At 37.4% G+C, this 17731-nt stretch overlaps 2 protein-coding genes across 2 annotated transcripts; both read right to left on the minus strand.

The window, feature by feature from the left end:
* Positions 1–457: 457 nt before the first annotated feature.
* LOC306878490 (solute carrier family 52, riboflavin transporter, member 3-B) lies at positions 458–5358 on the minus strand. Its single transcript, XM_079430901.1, has 4 exons — positions 5101–5358; positions 1875–2959; positions 1661–1784; positions 458–1161 (listed from the first exon to the last, which is right to left on the minus strand). Exons 2-4 carry the CDS (start codon positions 2903–2905, stop codon positions 949–951), a joined length of 1368 nt encoding a protein of 455 aa, XP_079287027.1. The 5' UTR covers positions 2906–2959; positions 5101–5358; the 3' UTR covers positions 458–948.
* A 5201-nt stretch (positions 5359–10559) lies between these two features.
* On the minus strand, positions 10560–16857 carry LOC306878350 (microtubule-actin cross-linking factor 1, isoforms 6/7-like). The gene is made up of 7 exons (XM_079430635.1): positions 16701–16857; positions 15910–16064; positions 15755–15829; positions 15031–15148; positions 14577–14743; positions 14332–14443; positions 10560–13373 (listed from the first exon to the last, which is right to left on the minus strand). The coding sequence occupies exons 1-7, from the start codon at positions 16813–16815 to the stop codon at positions 13348–13350; spliced, it is 768 nt and encodes a 255-aa protein (XP_079286761.1). The 5' UTR covers positions 16816–16857; the 3' UTR covers positions 10560–13347.
* Between the last annotated feature and the right edge of the window lie 874 nt (positions 16858–17731).

Here is a 17731-nt window from a genome sequence, read left to right on the forward strand (position 1 = left end):
CTGTCCTAAAATAATTTGATTATACCATTCTGTGGGTGGATTATATTTAGCCAGCTGATTTGTGTTTGTTTGTATTTTTGTCCGAAATTAATGCACATGAACCAGAGGAAGAAGAACAAGATTCAGGCTTTCTTCCTCATTTCAACACCTTATCAAGGAGCTTTTGGGCCACAATCACCATTGGTTCGCTCACTTGGGTTTTTAGCCTTTCTAAAGCTAATTTCTGAAAATATGTAGAATAAAAAGAGCTATATCATGAGTCTGATGACTTATGGAAATTCTGTCACATTTGCTGATATGCTGTATAAAGTGATATGCTATAGAAATATGTATACAGCACTGCAGAATTTCCCATTCTGACCATCTCTGTATGATGGTGTTCTATGAGTTCATGTGATAGACTTATATTAGTCAAATACATGTTCAAAGAAATCACCACAACACATCTTTATTCTTTGAGAACAAATAATTATTTATTTATTTTTTGCCAAACTCAATAAAGTCTTGTAAAAAAAGAACAGGAATAGGATTGGCAAAGCCTTAAATCAAGCATCATGTCTTAAAATCATAAATATTTTCAAATTCTTTAAAAAACATGACCTCAGGCTTCAGCAACAGTTCAATAGGATAACAAAAACACTACATATCAAGTATAATATTGTAATATAACAAAAATGTCATAACTGACAGTTACACTGTAACTATAAGGCAGTGCCAGATATTAAAGAAGATTATGATACTTGTTTTGTTATGATGTAACAGTACTATGACCTATATGACAACCAAATGGAAAAATAGTTGTTGGAACAATACAGTAGCTGAGATTTGGGTTCTATGTAAATGTGAAAAAAAAGGTATAATGGAACAAATGTGTGTGGTCTTACATCTGTTTATTATTCAGCCTGGTTCACTAACATATTAGTGTTTTACTCTGAATAATGATTGCTTTTATTTAGGGCACTTGGTATTACAGGGATCTCCTGACTGGAAAAGTCTATAAACACTAACCAAAGGGAACATAGACAGGGCACCTAGCATAGAGCCCAGCTGCACCACAGCTCCACACCACACGAGAGCGCTGTGACCTTCATCCCGCAGGATCACTCCAATAATCACCTTCACATAGGACAAAGTCAGGACAAATACGACCCAGGTTATGACCTAAAGATAAAGGGAGAAAGAGAAAACAGAGATTATGTGAGTTCTGTTGCCCTCACATTACATGTTTGCTTAAGTATGCAGTAGCATGCACACTATGTAGTATATACTGAATATCTCATTAATGTAGTAAGAGAAGTAGACTACACTGTTAAAATGAAAGGTTCCAAAAAGGGATTCTTTGGAATGATGCCACAGAATAACTATTTTTTAGAAGAACCTTTCAGTAAACATTTGTAAAAGAACCATTCTGAACAGCATTTTAAAGATCTAAAGAACCTTTTTCCACTATAAAGAACCTTTTGTGCAATGTAAACATTCCATGGAACGTTAACGGTTCTTCATAGAACCACTTATGCCAAAAAAAGAACCTTATTTTTTAAGATTGTAAATTCCAGTGCCAGTAAATTTACTTTACAGTCACATTTACTGGTCTAACCTATGCTTGTAATAAAATATGGAACAACTAAGACCAATGGAAAGCATTGTGTTAGAGTCTTACGATGAGTGCTGCTCCTAGGTCATGATTGATCAGCAGAGGGCAAGGGCTTAGTGTCGCCATGGCCATTATATATGCTCCAAACCCTGTGCCGGTCACTGTCAGAACCCCCATCAGCACCAGAGACCTTTGACATTATTAAAGGAAGCATGTCAGCCAATCAAATCCAATTCAGACATGGCTTAGTTGCATGAATTTAGTGCATCATTGTTCTCACCTGATTGGCACAAACATGGCAATGAAGCAAGCCACTGGATTGGCTACTGAAGACAAAGTGGCTGCAAGATGATAGGCCTGATTTCCATACGGCAAACAGGAGTAAGACTGGACCGAGGGCAGGACTGCATTGGTCAGTGCATTTACCCAGGCCAGAACCACAAATATGAAGACCAGCTCCATTGTGCTGTAGGTTCCTTTTCCAAATGAACTCTGTTGCTTCATCACCGGGCCTTCAGGAAAATCCAACATGGGCCTTTGTTCTGGAGTTTCATTATTTGGGGACTGGCTCATATCAATCTTCTCCACCCGCTGAGAATCATTAATATAACCTTTGCTCTTGTGTTCCCGCGCCACAGCTGGGTGGAAGTTGAGTAACAAGAAAGCACCCAGGCACACCAACATCATCGCACTGAGGAACAGGAAGAAACCCTGAGCGGAGAAGTTGGCCGGCTGGTAGTGTGCCTTCAGTTCTCCATCGAAGCCCCAGGATGAGTTCCCCATGCTAAAGTTTGCATTAGCACTGGCATTTTTGCAGTGGACCACCCCTACGCCTTGGATAAGAGCCACCAGTGCTGGGACAAGGCCGCTTAGACCTTCTCCAATGAAGTAGGTGGTGAGGTACTGAGGCTGTAGACGCATCATGAAGGGTAGAAAGGTGACAGACGAGGTGCAGTCCACCACAGACAGCAGAAAGCTGAGGGACAGTAGGGCAGCACTGTGTTCGCCTCCTCCAAAAGTAAGCGTGTAGTTCCAGAGGAATGCCAGGAGGAAGGTGGCCACCACACCGACCGTCACGATGGTGTAGATAACGGGCCGCTCGTCCAGCACGCCCGGTCTGAAGCGGTGCATGAGCGTGATGAAGAGAGGCCCGATGTTGGCCATCTGGATAATGATTGTGAGGTAGGAGGGCAGGTACCAACCCTCAGGAATGGAGGGGACGATCAGAGGTAGCTCCACCCACATCCCGTTAATGGCCACCCATGATCCGATGCCAAAGAGGCAGGCCAACACGTGTGTGAACAGCGACATGATGAAGGCACTGAGGTCCACACGTCAAAAAGGCAACTGGTTTTTAAAGGTTATCTGAAACATGGAAGTACAGGGAAACTAATTAGTTTTGCAATAGCAATTTCTTTGACTTTTAAAGTGCTGTCAGAAAACTTAAATACATTTGATAAACTGAAGCAGTACCAATACTACTTTAACATTGTACTGTGCATAACAGAAAAGAGAATATTTGAGAACAGAAGCTGAGAAGCTCAGATTTCATGATGCCATAATGCCAGTCTCAGCCTCAGACGTCATGCCCACAGACCGTTAGCTGAACATCTGATGCATATCGCACGCAAAATTGGAAACACTTGAGGAGTTTCGAAGTCATCAGTCGGATTGGTTGAATTATATAGGATTTCCAGGAGATGTGTGTGTCGCGCTCTTTAACATTCTGCCTGAAAAACAAAGATGCCGTGACGCCAAACCCCCTCACGAAAGAAGAGAGCTGTTGTGTTTACAACTGTATTCATCAGGATCAACTAAACACTGCATTTTCAAACGTATGTGAAATATTTAAAGTTTGTGGCATAGAATCTTTTGAAAAAATTAACCATGGTTGTATTACAGTAACCACAGTATTTGTAGTAAAACTGTAGTAACCACAAATTTACCATGGTAATAATAATAATACATTTTAGTACTTACTATATGTAACACCATGTTTATTTTTCATGAGGTACCCTCAAAGGTGCACCTTTGTAACTTATCTATACCCTTAAAGCATGCATACTTGTACGGTACTAATATGCTCCTGTTTAGGGGTATAGGTGCACCTTTGAGGTTACTGCCCCAGTAAAGGGCTAAAATACAATTTTAGTATATTTCATTTCTGACAGTGTAAACAAAAAAAGGCCTGTGAAATGTTTAAAAAAAACATGGCTTTAAAATTTAATATTAAGTGAGTATAATTACTGATTATATTCTTTTAATAATTTAAAAGATCATTTTAGTTTACAGGTATCGATATCGACGATACTGGGCTTGAAAAGATCAGTATCGGATCGAAAATAAAATAAGAGGTATCGCCCATCCCTAAAAGAAACTATGCTTCTAACCTAGGGGTGGTTTATATTTGGTTAATATTTGCGCACTATCAGCACCGGGTGATGACGGAATAAATGCTCATAATCCAGCATACGGCACTCGCATTGAACAAGAGTGAATGGTTTGTCCGCTGTTGTTGTAATGTACTGGGAAGCCAGAATGTGCATCCATTAACAGATACATACATTAACCGAACCCTGTTTTTTTTTACGCGTTAAAAAACCGTGGTCCCAGCGCGTACCGAACCGTATTTGGAGAACCGTACAGTTAGATTTTTTTCCACAAACCGTTCCACACCTATTCTGACCACAGGTCGAGGGCTGTATGTGAGGCCATGTGGTTTGTGAAGGTTTCTTGGAACTGTGGCTTTGGAAAATGCAGACCATGTTGGTAATTACAGAAGTCAAGACCATAGTTGGCTAAGAATGCTTTGGCAAACCAATCCAAAAATGACCAATCCATCGTCCTGCAAGGTTTAGCTCCATCAAACCTGCGTCTAGAAGTTTCTAGTGATCCTAAAGACCTTGATTAGCTTGTTCAGATGTGTTTAATCAGGGCTGGACCTAAACTTTGCTGGAAAGTGGCCCTCTGGTAGCAAGATTAGGCATCCCTATAATGACTTTTGCCTTTGCACGCATAACTAATTACACTAAAAATATCATATAAAAAAACAAACATGCATTTTCAGTTGTATTTACTTCCCTTTATCGAGTTCCATTTTTACTGCTATTGAATTTTTGCAGTTCTCTCTTATATTTCTGTTTTGGTAATGTTTGAAATCACACTCTGAATCAGAGATGTCACAAGACCTTTCCCATTCAAACTTACAGTGCTAAAGCCGAACAGATTACACATAATAAACTCACCAGACTTAATACTACACCAACAGTTCCAGTAATTACTGCTGTATTCACTCCCTGATCACCTTCCTTGTTCTATGACAACCATTTCCTTCTACCTGATTATGTTATCAATTGAGCCCATTCACAATAATCAGTTTGTGCTCATACCAGTGGCTATGGACTCTTCAGTGCCCTTGAATCTCCTTTTGGCTCTTTGGTTTATAAAACACCACTTTTAGTGTACTAAACTGGCTAATCTCACAAACACACACATACACGTCCCACCTGATTGTCCTGAGGTTTCAGTCCATTCTGACAGCAGTTTAATCAGCCTTCAGCAAGAGAGTTTGAGCTCTGTTTTTCTCGCTCTTTATGTTCCTGTAGGCTCTGAAATTCACCTGAGGGTAATAGAAGCATGCAGGCGCGAGCTGTGTAAAGCAGGGGTCCTTTATCCCAGTGGGCTAGCATTCAAAACCATGTGCCCGACTGCCCGGCGGAGGGTGAACAGGGAAGGCGAGAGTAAGCATGACGCAGTAACTCCTCCCTCTCTCTCCCTCCCTCCCTCCCTCTCTCTCCCTCCCTCCCTCCCTCTCTCTCTCTCTCTCCCTCTCTCTCTCCCTCCCTCCCTCCCTCTCTCCCTCCCTCCCTCCCTCTCTCTCTCTCTCTCTCTCCCTCCCTCCCTCCCCTTCCCTCCCTCTCTCTCTCCCTCCCTCCCGCCCTCTCTCTCCCTCTCTCCCTCCCTCTCTCCCTCCGTCCCTCCCTCCCTCTCTCTCTCTCCCTCCCTCCCGCCCTCTCTCTCCCTCTCTCCCTCCCTCTCTCCCTCCGTCCCTCCCTCCCTCTCTCTCTCTCCCTCGCTCTCTCTCTCTCATAACAACCTTGACATTGAGCTGAAGCAGGAAGTGTAGCTTATTACATGACAGAGGCTGAAGCAGCTGCAATTCAAATGATCATTTAACCCTCTCTGTAAACTCTGGCAACAATTGTTAAAATAACATTTATTTATTTATGTTTATTTACTAAATATGGGTTAAACACCATACAATTGCAGCTCACAGTCTAGTATTTATCATAACAGTTTTGGGAGGAACACATTTAATGGGGGAGCTGGGGCATTATTTTAACATTGTGATGACTGGGAAAACAGCCCAATTATCCAGAATTAACCCTATAACTGGAGTCTCTCAGTATGACAAAGTCACACAACCTTTGCCAAAAAGAAGTGTGCTTAACTGTGTTGAATGTGCACTTTTAGTGTACTCCTAATCTTAAAAATATATTTAAAAAGCTGTGTTTGCAGATAAAATAATATTAATGAAATAAAAGGCTACTTAAGTGAACTGAAAGAGAGAGAGACACTTTCATGACTGTTTCTTAACACATCTGAGTAGACTTTTAAAAAGTGCATTTTGTAATAATATTAATTTAAAAGTTTAGTTTGAAGTACATTTGAAATAATTGTGTTTTAGTCTTTTGTCATGTTTTAAAGATTTTGATGTGTTGACTAACATACTAATGCACATGTAAAGTACTTGATTATAATTGTAACTGTTTGTCATTTGATATATTTAAAATTAATATACTTTAAAAGTACTAAATTGCATCCTTACAAATGTGTAATTACAAATATACTTAAATACATGACATACACGATATGCTTTAAGTATATTTGTGTTTATTATAAATGTTTGTCAGTACATTTGGTAGTACATTTGAACCATATTTCAAAGACAGTAGAAGTAATTAGGAAAATACATATAAATATGTACTTAAGTCCTACTTAAGTGGGTCAGGAAGCACTTAACTAAAATTTACTAAGCAATGAACTACATTTTCAGCTAATTGCATTTAATATAAATTTAAACTATAAAACATATTTAATTAATTGCAATTAATTAATGGCTGAACATCTGTGGGAGATAAATGATTGAAAATGAAAATCATTAAATTTTCACTGAATCTGTTTCAAAATCTTCTCAATAAACCTGCATAATTAGTTCATACTGTACATCTCTCATCCAATATCTTTTGTTGCTTTCTTTACAAAAATAAACAACTAACTGTTCACAAAGTGCTCTTTAAATTACTTTTAAATACATATTTAATTATTTATTGTAGTCACAATATGTTGATGACTGTGGCTCTGTCATTCACCACCTGTTACTCAAGTCATGTGTTATACGTGAGGCTTTTTAAAAATCTTTCTTTCAAATGGATTTCATGTCCTTTAAACTCAACACTCTTATTGTATTTAAGCTTACTGTCGCTCTATTATTACAAAAGACAAAAAATCACTAGATTATAAAATGTGCAAGCTTAATGAGATCCTGAAAGCCTTTACTGTCACACAATGGGAACCTACACACATGTGAAGCACAGTCATATATTATTTAGAAACACTGAGAAACAACTGGCATTTGAAAAATAATTTTTGGGGGATAATTGTTGAACTTAAGAGTGATTCTTGACCCACTTAAATACGACTTAAGTGCATCTTTGTATGTAATCTCGTAATTACTTCTATTGTTTATTGATATGGTTAAAAGTGCTACTGCTGAATGTATTGACAGGCATTTATGATAAACTAAAATATACTTTAATTTTATTTCTATTCAGACTTGCATGTATTTAAATATATTTATAATGACACACCTGTAAAGATGAAGTTGTAATTTAGTGCATTTAATATATATTAATATTAAATAATTTAAAATTATAATCAAGTACTTTACATGTGCTTTAGTATGTTAGTCAACGCATCAAAATAAGTGTATTCTTTAAAACATGACAAAAGATTAATAAAACAAAAAGGTTTTAAAATGTACTTTATAGTAAACTTTTAATTTGACATTATTGCAGTTTTTGAAAAGGTGTACTTCTGTGTGTTTAGAGAAACATAGTCATGAAAGTGTCTATTCTTCACACAGAGCTATCATATGACATAGGAAGACATGGAGCTAGTTATATGATATTTTAATGGTGTTTTTGGAGCCTGGTGGAAATGGTCGCTCTGAACTGTCATTGTATGGAAAGGCTGTTAGATTAAAGATTCGTGAAAAACACTTTTAGATGTTTCTTTTCTCAAGGTTTTATGCACTACATGTTGTCAAGTAAATTTCTGTGAATGATTTATTTGAAAAGTCCTCTGACACTGATGTGTTCTGGCTCTGAACTCTTTCTTAATAACTTCTCTGCCAAGAGTCCAGCTCCATGGTCACTTGTTAAGATGAGCTCCTCCAAGGCATCGCAGTGAGAGCTGTCAGCATTTATAATATCCTTGAACGGCATGGAGTGTAAATCAGTCGTAGCCTTTGTTAGCACACAAAGAATGTTGAGGCTAGAGAAGATCATTTCAGAAGAAACAATTCCCAAAAAACCTAAAACAGTCCGGTGTGAGACAGCAGAATTAGCACTTATTATGAGAAACTTTGTAGTGTAAGTTTTGCAAGGCCATACTGTAAAAATATCCTGTCATATCAGAAAAACAACTGGTAGCTGTGTAAACATATTAACACAAACTGTACATTTTACAGTTTAAAATGGTCAATTACAAAAAAGTAGCATTTTCTGCTGAATTATCAAGGCTACACTGTTTTTAAAATCTGTTTTTACCTTTATAATATACTGACAATCACCTTAAAAACAGGTTGCAAAGAGAAAACACACAATTAATCAAAACTCATCGCGAGTAGCTTTTCCAAAAGCTGAGCTAAAACTAATATATAGAAGATGCAAATAAACCACTTTTTTGTGCGTACTGGCACTTCTGACATGTTGCCGGTACTCATATGATCCCATATATGATTAGATATTATATAGAAACTATGTAAATCACACTGCCCAGGCGGGATAACCCCTCATCTCGACCAATCACGTGAATGAATGCAAGCAGGGTCGGTCTACTTCATTGTGTGCTGCGCGAGAGCATGTCAGGGGATGCGTGCGGAGTAGTAGAATAATAATTAATTATTGATTACTAATTTGAATCAGGACTTTATAACGAAAATCATATCTTAAAATGAAAAGAAGCAGGCTTTTGCAATCACATCATTTTAAACCTTAAACTCCTGGAAGGTCTGAGGATCCAGTGAATGAATTCAAACAGTAAGCTCAAAACAGCGCTAATGCAGAGAAAACACGGCCGATTTCATCAGCGATTATGGAGAGAAAAGTGTAACCCACACAATTAACTATCATGTTTTAATCACATATTATGTATGTCTTTTAATAACTATTGAACGACTTTATGGATTTATATTCGTGTTTGGTATGTATGAGTTTGAAAATTCATGCTTTAAATGTTTCTTCCAATCAATTCTTTGTCAAATGTATCATAGTCTTGTTATAGAAATCATGTCCAAAATTATACTTTACAAGAGCGGGAAAATTTGGACCATGTGACTGATACAGGATTTATGATGGGGAAGAAACAGAGCAACACCCCTAGCTAAGATCATTTCTAATTGGTCAAGACATCCATTGGGACGGGTCCGAAAGCCGAGTTTAAAACTCAGCACACCATCAAATTCCTTCTCTCTTCTGTTTTGCTTCAACTTTTGCCACCGCGTGTTGACGCTGTTTTTTAGCGCTCTTTGAGCGTGCTCTGGCCTACATGCCAGCTGCTAGCACGATGAGAAGAAAAACCACCTAGTCTCGTTACATCCTTTTATCCTTTTACTTTAATTTCTGTTCTTTCCGTTGAGTTTGTGTTCTGTAAAAGTTAAGTTTGCCGCAAAGTCCAGTTCGACTGCACCTGCTTCAAACTTCAGCTAGCAACTGAAACCATCTCCAGCCAACGCCCAATGTTTGGCTTCCCAAGATATCACTACAAACGACCACTGAACAGCCAATCAGCAACCTCGGGAAACCCCCTTTCCTGCAACGACAACGACAAAAGTGAATCCCTTAACTCCCAGGGCAACGCAACAAGTAACTTGCAGATTTTTGCTGAGCTGGTGCATTTAATATAAATCTTATCCTCACTGAGAAACTCAATGCGAGGGTTAATTAAGTGATTGATGGTTGTTCAGGTCTATGCAATTGAACATATTGCTGTAAACTTGGGATATCACATTTTCATTCTATTAAACTCATCCTTTCCTCACTTTTAATGTGCTAGATTAGTTTACATGTCTTAGATTTATCAAATGAAGCCTTATTTATATTGAAAAGAGAAGTATCTTGTGTTTTGTGCTTACAAGTTAATGTCTTAAACTGCCGATCTTTGTTACTGTGCTATTTAATAGTGTTTTCACTATATTTTGGATTTACGGCTTGTGAATCGCAGTGATTCTGTTCAAATTCCCTATAAAATCATAAATCATTCCCTTTGAGCTAAATTGACCTGTTTCCCTTAAATTACATATTACCTTTACACCCGTATCTCAGGGAACCGAGGTTATGTAAGTAACCGAGTATGTTTTCTTTGTTGTATTTAAAATGAACAAAAATCAGTGTATTCCTGTACTTAATCAAATTCCTGTTTGCTCCTCTTTCTGCCAAATGATTTGTCATAGTATTTGGTGTCCCTCATGGTAAGAAAATACAAGCACAAGCACATAAAGTTTAAGCACATTTCATTTAACTCCAAAACACAAGATGAAATGTGTAATCCTAAATATGCCAAAAACAGCTGTGAAAAATCAATATGGAAAATTCTTACCACAGTGCATCATCCTGGGACTTTTCTTGGCGCTGAATTTTGCAAAAATGCACACAGCAGTTTATAGACCAATTTATACACAACTCTCTATGAAATATTTTATTTGAACAGGTTTATAATTACAAGAAATGTTATGATTAGTGTCATTCCACAACTAGGTCTTAAAAGCACTTTAGCACTGATCACAAATTCTATGTAACCTTATTTTACAAGATCACAAACGTACAGTAAATAAGCAATAATGCTACTGAACATACCATTATTTACAGCATCAAAGATTTACAGTACAATAATAGCAGGTGCATAGCAGAAGAGGATCTCTTTCCAGAAGTGGATTACATAAACCAGCATTTATAAGGTGATGAATAATCACAGAAGTGAAATGGATTTTGAGTGTCAAATGGATTTTGCATAGATAATCAATTACTACCAGACATTATTATTTCTTGCCAGGCAATAAGACAATCATCACAGTTCATTCAACCACATTCAGTAGCACTGCTCAATGACTAAACACTGACCACCTCAATATGCAAATTTATGTGCCGTATTTTTGGCCAAATATTTGATTATTAATGCCTTCATTTGTTGATTCTCAGATGGAACAGATTAAAGCAAAGCAAAAAGCTAAAGCAAAGTATGCCTGCTAAGAAAAAAACTCAAATGCTGCAATCCCGAACCCTCAAAACCCATTTCAGCTCTCCAAACTTAAGAGAACAGAACCGCATATGCACAAAATTAAAAGACACACATATTTTATATGTAATTTGAATCAAATGCTACATCCATAACACTTGGTACAATGGTATAAGAATTCAACCCACGACATTCACAAATAGGTTTAAGGCAAAAAATGAATACAGCAGACTTTGCCCTGAGCAGGACGCTGTAAAAAAGCAGGTCATATCAATGTTGATTTGTTTGGCTCAAATAAAAGTCAAAAATCACAGCTGGTGCTGATAAAGGAGCATTTGTGATGAGTATTAATTCAGATAATCTCATTGAGACCTACACTTTCATATCCTCAAAGGAAGTTATTACAACCGATGGCATGATTGTTCAAAATCAAATAAGACAGTTCTTTATGGGAAAAGAAAAACAAAGCAAATATTCTATAGATATGTCTATATACTGGGACACTGAGGTGTATAATTAAGGAGACAAAACAGTAAACGCAATGCTAAAATACCTCCCTAAACAGACTCAAAGTATTTAAAGACCTCATGAAATGACTTTTCTATGTTGAGTTGTTCGTCCAAGTCAAGTTGGAATGATTGTATTTACACCACCATGAAATTATAATTACCAGGATTTTCTTAAACTCCAACTTCTAGAGTTGGTAACGTGCTAATCAAAGAATCATGGCAGATCGTTTTTTCGATTAGACTATAATAAGAATATTGACAGTAAAATTAAACGTGACTCCGCTTGCATTTCTGCAAAACTGCATTTTACTGCAGTTTCCAGATTAAATGAACACTAGAGGCAGTACACACCAACAACTGCCACACAAATTATGTTTATGGGGCAGATTATTGATGAATAAATGCTTATTTTTGCATGTCGTCTTGCACAATACTCTGTTATGAATACAGAATACCTTTACCATAGTGCATTATTTGTAAACTAATACATTTTGTCATTTGCATCACATAATCAGCTCCATATGTGTGGCATACATTTCTGACGCAGTAAACTTGCTCGGTAGCCCACCTGGTAAAGTACTGCACTTGCAATTAGCAAGCTAAAAACGGCATGCTTTCTTCAGCAAATGTGTTTTTATCTCACATTTGCTTTTGTAAGCAATATAGGTTAGATTCCATTGATGAAAAGCCACAACATGTACAATATAACCAATGTAATGAAACATTGCCACAGTCACATTTAACTGTTTAGGAGACATTTGTACATGCTATTTAGCATCACACACTAGACCTTTCGATTTGAAACTGCCATGAAATGTGCTATAACCAACACAATATCATTTTGCAACCATTTTGTATCCACAGGCACATTTCCTTTTTTTTCATGGCACTGTGCTGTTTAATAAATCTGCATCTGCAATGGGGCAAAATTATATAGCTTAAAGTGCCTCTTGTAGTCATGTCATGTGAAAAGTGCACTAAAATGTACCTGGAACAATGTATGGTTATGGTTTTGCTATTTGCTATTTACACATTTCAGGAAATGCAGGCATAGTCATGTATTTCTTGGGCTCATTTACCACCGTTAACCAGTATTTACTATTTGCTAATGGTGGCAGGTGGTATATTTCATGTGGTCTTTAAATTCTTACTCTAGACCCTGAAATATTCTAGCACTTCAGACCTGAGGATATAATAGCCACACTTACACAAAACAATAACATGGACCCCAAAAGCTCAGCTTATCATAAAGCCTAAACCGTAAAACAGCAGTATTTTGGTTTGTATTTTGCATCACTGACTGTGGGGAGAAACTGATACAAAGGCAGTGGCTTTACTCTTGAGGATGCAGGGTCAGATTGAACATTTGTCCCTACATCAGGCAACAACAGAAAATAAAGACATCTGTGCATATATGCTGTGTGAAGCAATACATCTTTGATACTACAGGCGTCTTGCTGCTCAAACCCATGCAAAACATTCCATCGGTCTCTCGTTACACACAAAGCAGGGAGTCCATTTTGTAAAAACAAAGTCTGTGAAGGTAAAAAGTCAATGTTATGCTATGAAACGGATGGTGTAACACACCTCAGAGCACTAGTGGCCAGCCATGAGAGTGAACTGTCTGAGCATGGCCACTGATCTGAGGCCTGCTGGGGTGGTTTTCTGTCCATCCTGCGGATCAGGAACGCCTGCCTGGTTGAGCTCATGGTATGGGACAAGATGTGGTCATGTTGGCGGTCTTTCTGCCTCATCTAAAGAAAACAAATCACAAAATCACTCAATGTGCTAATAATCTACTGGGACTTGGCCCAAGTCACAAAATGGGACTTAAAAATAACATTTAGACAGTGAAAATAGGACTACACTAATAATTGTACGGAGCCCCACAGATGGCATGCAGGACAAAAAATAAAGAAAATCTTGCGCACGATTTACTAATCCGTTCACTTGATTTAAGTAAACTGTGTGCACGAAATAATTCCTTCTATTGTCTGGATTCTCATAAATTGATGTAGATGCCTCTCATTTGATTCCATGCAATGCTGCAAGGCTTTTGAGAATGTGTGTATAACTCATTCCCAACTAAAAATAAAACCCAATTAAAGTGTCTCTGTCAATAACATAACAGCAGCAACAGGTTTATGAGAATGCAGACAGAAAGTGTAACCCCCCCCCCCTACTGATTTAAGATCAGTAAGAAGGTTTTTTTCTTCTTTTTTTTGGGAAGAAAAAAATATATTTATAGATGACATTTATTATCTTACAAAATATTTATATTTAAAATAAATGCAGTTATTTTGAACTTTCTATTAATCAAAAAAAAAATTTCTATTCATCAAAAAAAATCATCAGCGCAAATATGTTTTTAACATAGATAATGATTATAAATGCTTCTTGAGCAGCACATCAGCATATTAGATGGATTTCATGTGACACTGGAGACTGGAGTAATGATGCTGAAAATTCAGCTTTGATCACAGCAATCAATTACATTTTACAGTATATTCACATAGAAACAGCAATATTTCACAATATTACTGTATTTTTAATTCAGTAGAGTGCAGCACCGTATAATACAATACAGTAATACAATTTTTCATTTGTTTTAACCATAATCTAAAAGCCATAACATTTTACATCTAGACATTTTTATGTGAAAACAAGACAAAATGAGGCAAATGCAGACTGCAGCAGAGCGGTGAGTTTAACCTGTAGGTGAAGGTGAGTCAATGTCGGCAGAGAAATGGTCGCTCCCCAACGCTGCAATAGAGCTCCTGGGTCGAATGCATCTCTCACCAGAGAAACTTCTGCGTAGTAATGCCTATATCAGCACAAAAACAGAGTTATTTATAAAAATCCATCTGACCAGTGACACACAGGCACAAGAAACTTTTGGAGCATCTCAGTATTGTATGTACGAATGTGGTTTGTTAGTTAGCGGTTAGCTGGTGTACCTTGCGTGTCAGCGGGCTGCTGGGAGCCGAAGCGCTGCTGTATAAACTGAGGCTGGAGTTGGATCTGCTGACGGTCAGGCCTTTAGCGCTGCCTCTGCGGCCCGACGCCTCGAACGCGTCCGGAGAGAGATACTTCTCCTTTATCTTCAGGTTTGTGCGTCCCTTTACTGTGTGTGCAGAAGGAATGATGCATAAAAGTCTTTACTGACACTACAAATAACATAAATGCAGCCTTGCTGAATAAGTATTATTATTAATAAGCCAGACTTAGGAGTTTAAGGCAAAAATTGTTGGTTATAGTTAGTTATTAGTGAGAATTGGTCCCTAAACTAAAGTGTGACCCATTAAATAAAATTACACAGAAAATAGCAAGATCTTCTAAGCTGTCGGCATATTGTTTGTCATCTGATTTCATCCACAATAAGCAGATTTTGAATAAGTGTGAGATATTCACCTCTACAGGGGTCATTCTTCACTAGAAACTCATCTAATGCCGTCCATCCACCACCAACTCGAACCATCAGACTGCTTCTGAGAATACGAACCATCCGCAACTGCTGAGAGTCTCCAAACTGGGGAAAATCACAGAAATATCATCAGGCATGTAGTCATGAATATATAGCTGTGCTGCCCCATTTACTCCTGCTATTAACATCTGATTTGAGCATTCGGATGGCATAAGGCTGTGTATACACTCGTTGGTTCTGGTTTTAGTCCATTTAGTTCTAGACTAAGCATTGTGAGATAAGTTGATCTTAAGGACCATTGGTGGCAGTAGATCTTAAAAAAAAAAAAAGCAAGATTTTTTAGTTTTCTCAACTTTTTGCTGTCTGCTGAAACTGGTTGCCTTAAACTTTTACTTTTGCTCAACTTTTTTTTACAGTGTAGGCTTACAACGCTTTTAGGAAACGTAGCCCTGGTTTGTTTAGCATTCACACCGACCAACATTTCCTATGATGAGAAGAACAGATATGCTTGTACATTCTGTCCTTTTTACAGTTGAATCTTGTGACATATGTCCTGTTTTTGGTTCTTTAGTGAATGGTAGATGTCTTTGGTCCGTGTTGCATTCATATATCAGTCGAACCGTACCAGAATTGTGATCAGATCACCCAAGACCAGGTGTTAATATCAGGTATACACAGCATTATTTGTACTGAGAATAGAATTTCACTTACCCTGTAGCGATTTGCACTTATTTGCTCTACTTGATATCTCTTTGGACAGTTGCATTGAGAGACCTGACGACTGACCTGCAGAGTTGAGGTTTTCGTTAGTTGTCTTACAGAAATACTCAAGGCAGGTAAGAATGTAAAAACAGAGCTACACATACCTCCTCATTGATTTGGTCTGCATCAATTGTCTTTCTGTAAGGGTCTCGGCTTGGATGGAGGGCACTCACAAATTCATAGTAGTCAATGAATCCATCACCGTTAACATCAAATATGTTAGCGACCGCAGTCATTTCCAGGGAGTTGGTGGGAAATTCTGTACATATGCAAAGTCAAATATTGCAAACGGATACATATATACTCATTCGACCAGGCGATATGAAATTTTCCCATACGTATATTCTCTGGGTGGATGAAGATATGCTTATAACATATATAAAACCATGTACATATATTAATGATATCTATTTGATAATAGTTATATAATATTATATGATGCAACGATCTATGTCGGCAATATATGCATATATATATATATACACACATATATATATACTGTGTACTCTCTCTCTCTATATATATATATATATATGCAAATTTATTAAAACATCATATATACAAAAAATCTGTATGTTTATATATGTTTTGCATTTTTTATATATATACATGTATAAATACGTGTCTTTTTATGTTTACTCCTAATATCAACATGTATTGACTGGTTTTTAGGATGGACATAAAAAATCGTAAAATGTATTACATGTATATTTTACATATATTTCATATAAGCACATGAAATTGTTCCAATTTCTAATATTTTTCATATATGTTTTAAATTCATATGACAGTTTCATATATTGAAATTTAATACATGTACACATGTTTTTGCATATGGGTATTCACCCAAACAACTTTATGCTAAAAATCAGCAACCAAGAGTTGTAATGCTCACTAGAGGCCAGAACGCTGTCGATGAACTCCTTGTGAGTGATTCGTCCATCCTGATCTCGATCGATGCTACGAAAAACATCCAGTATCCGGGATTTGAGGTGACTTATCCACTGCATGTATCTTTTCCGCCAGAAGTTGAAGTCAAAATTAGCAAACTCCTCCAGCTGCATGTGCCAGAGAAATGGTTCTTAGACAGCCATATGGATTCAAACACATACGGGTTGTTTTATCAAAGCTACAGCACGGTCATGTTCACCTCTTTCAGCCTCTGCAGATGCTCCTCTAGTCTGCTCTGTCTGCCGTGGGCCAGAAGCCAGAGTTTCCTCCACTGACTCACCAGCTGACTCATCATGGGTGTCTGAGGGTCCAGCTTCTCCAGTGGAAGAGGCACTGACGGCGGGGGCTTCGCTGTGCCTCTCCTCTCTATGCATCAATACAATCCACAGAGATTACAGCTGATAACATGCACACAATTATCACAGCAACGAATCACAATGGTTCTTTACTCACTTGCTGGTGCTTTGCGACTGGGGGAAACCTGCTGCTTGGGAACCAGCTTGTGTTTACAGGATTTTGTGGCGTTTTCAATTTCTGGTACCTTCCCTTTCATCTCATTCATGAAATCCTTAAAAACGAAACAGTAACATTTCTTGACCTTGAACCTTCATCATGGCTTTGGGTTTTTAGAGGTGGATCTGCTCTGATTTTTTAATTGTGGGTTTGTGCGTGTCTATGTTTTCATATTTTTCATATGTCTGTTTTTATTCATATTTATTTCATAGTTATTTTAACAAGTTAAGCTAAATGAAAATGAGAAATGAGTCTTGGGCAACTAGCTGATATTAAACAAGTTACTTTTTATTTTATTTCATATAACAAAACTGCATTTTATGGTTTTGGTTAACTAAAAATAATTGTGATGTACATATGCATGTGATGGATTATTAAATTGTTTTACATTTTCAAATATTGTGGATCGATATCACTTCACTGATTTTTGTTTGAGACAAAGAACAAAACAGGAAAGTGTTT

The sequence above is a fragment of the Barbus barbus genome, assembly GCF_936440315.1.
Source record: "Barbus barbus genome assembly, chromosome: 12".
Lineage (NCBI taxonomy): Eukaryota > Metazoa > Chordata > Actinopteri > Cypriniformes > Cyprinidae > Barbus > Barbus barbus.

Bases quoted from the DNA above. Each gene is read 5' to 3' on its own strand.
- LOC306878350 (XM_079430635.1), bottom strand. From the start codon at position 16,815: ATGCAGTGGATAAGTCACCTCAAATCCCGGATACTGGATGTTTTTCGT. The intron at 15,149-15,754 runs GTAAGTGAAATT...GATTTTCCCCAG, and splicing joins TAAGTGCAAATCGCTACAGG to TTTGGAGACTCTCAGCAGTT. The intron at 14,744-15,030 runs GTGAATATCTCA...CTGCACACACAG, and splicing joins GAAGAATGACCCCTGTAGAG to TAAAGGGACGCACAAACCTG.
- LOC306878490 (XM_079430901.1), bottom strand. From the start codon at position 2,905: ATGTCGCTGTTCACACACGTGTTGGCCTGCCTCTTTGGCATCGGATCA. The intron at 1,785-1,874 runs GTGAGAACAATG...ATAATGTCAAAG, and splicing joins GCCATGTTTGTGCCAATCAG to GTCTCTGGTGCTGATGGGGG. The intron at 1,162-1,660 runs GTAAGACTCTAA...CTTTATCTTTAG, and splicing joins ACCTAGGAGCAGCACTCATC to GTCATAACCTGGGTCGTATT.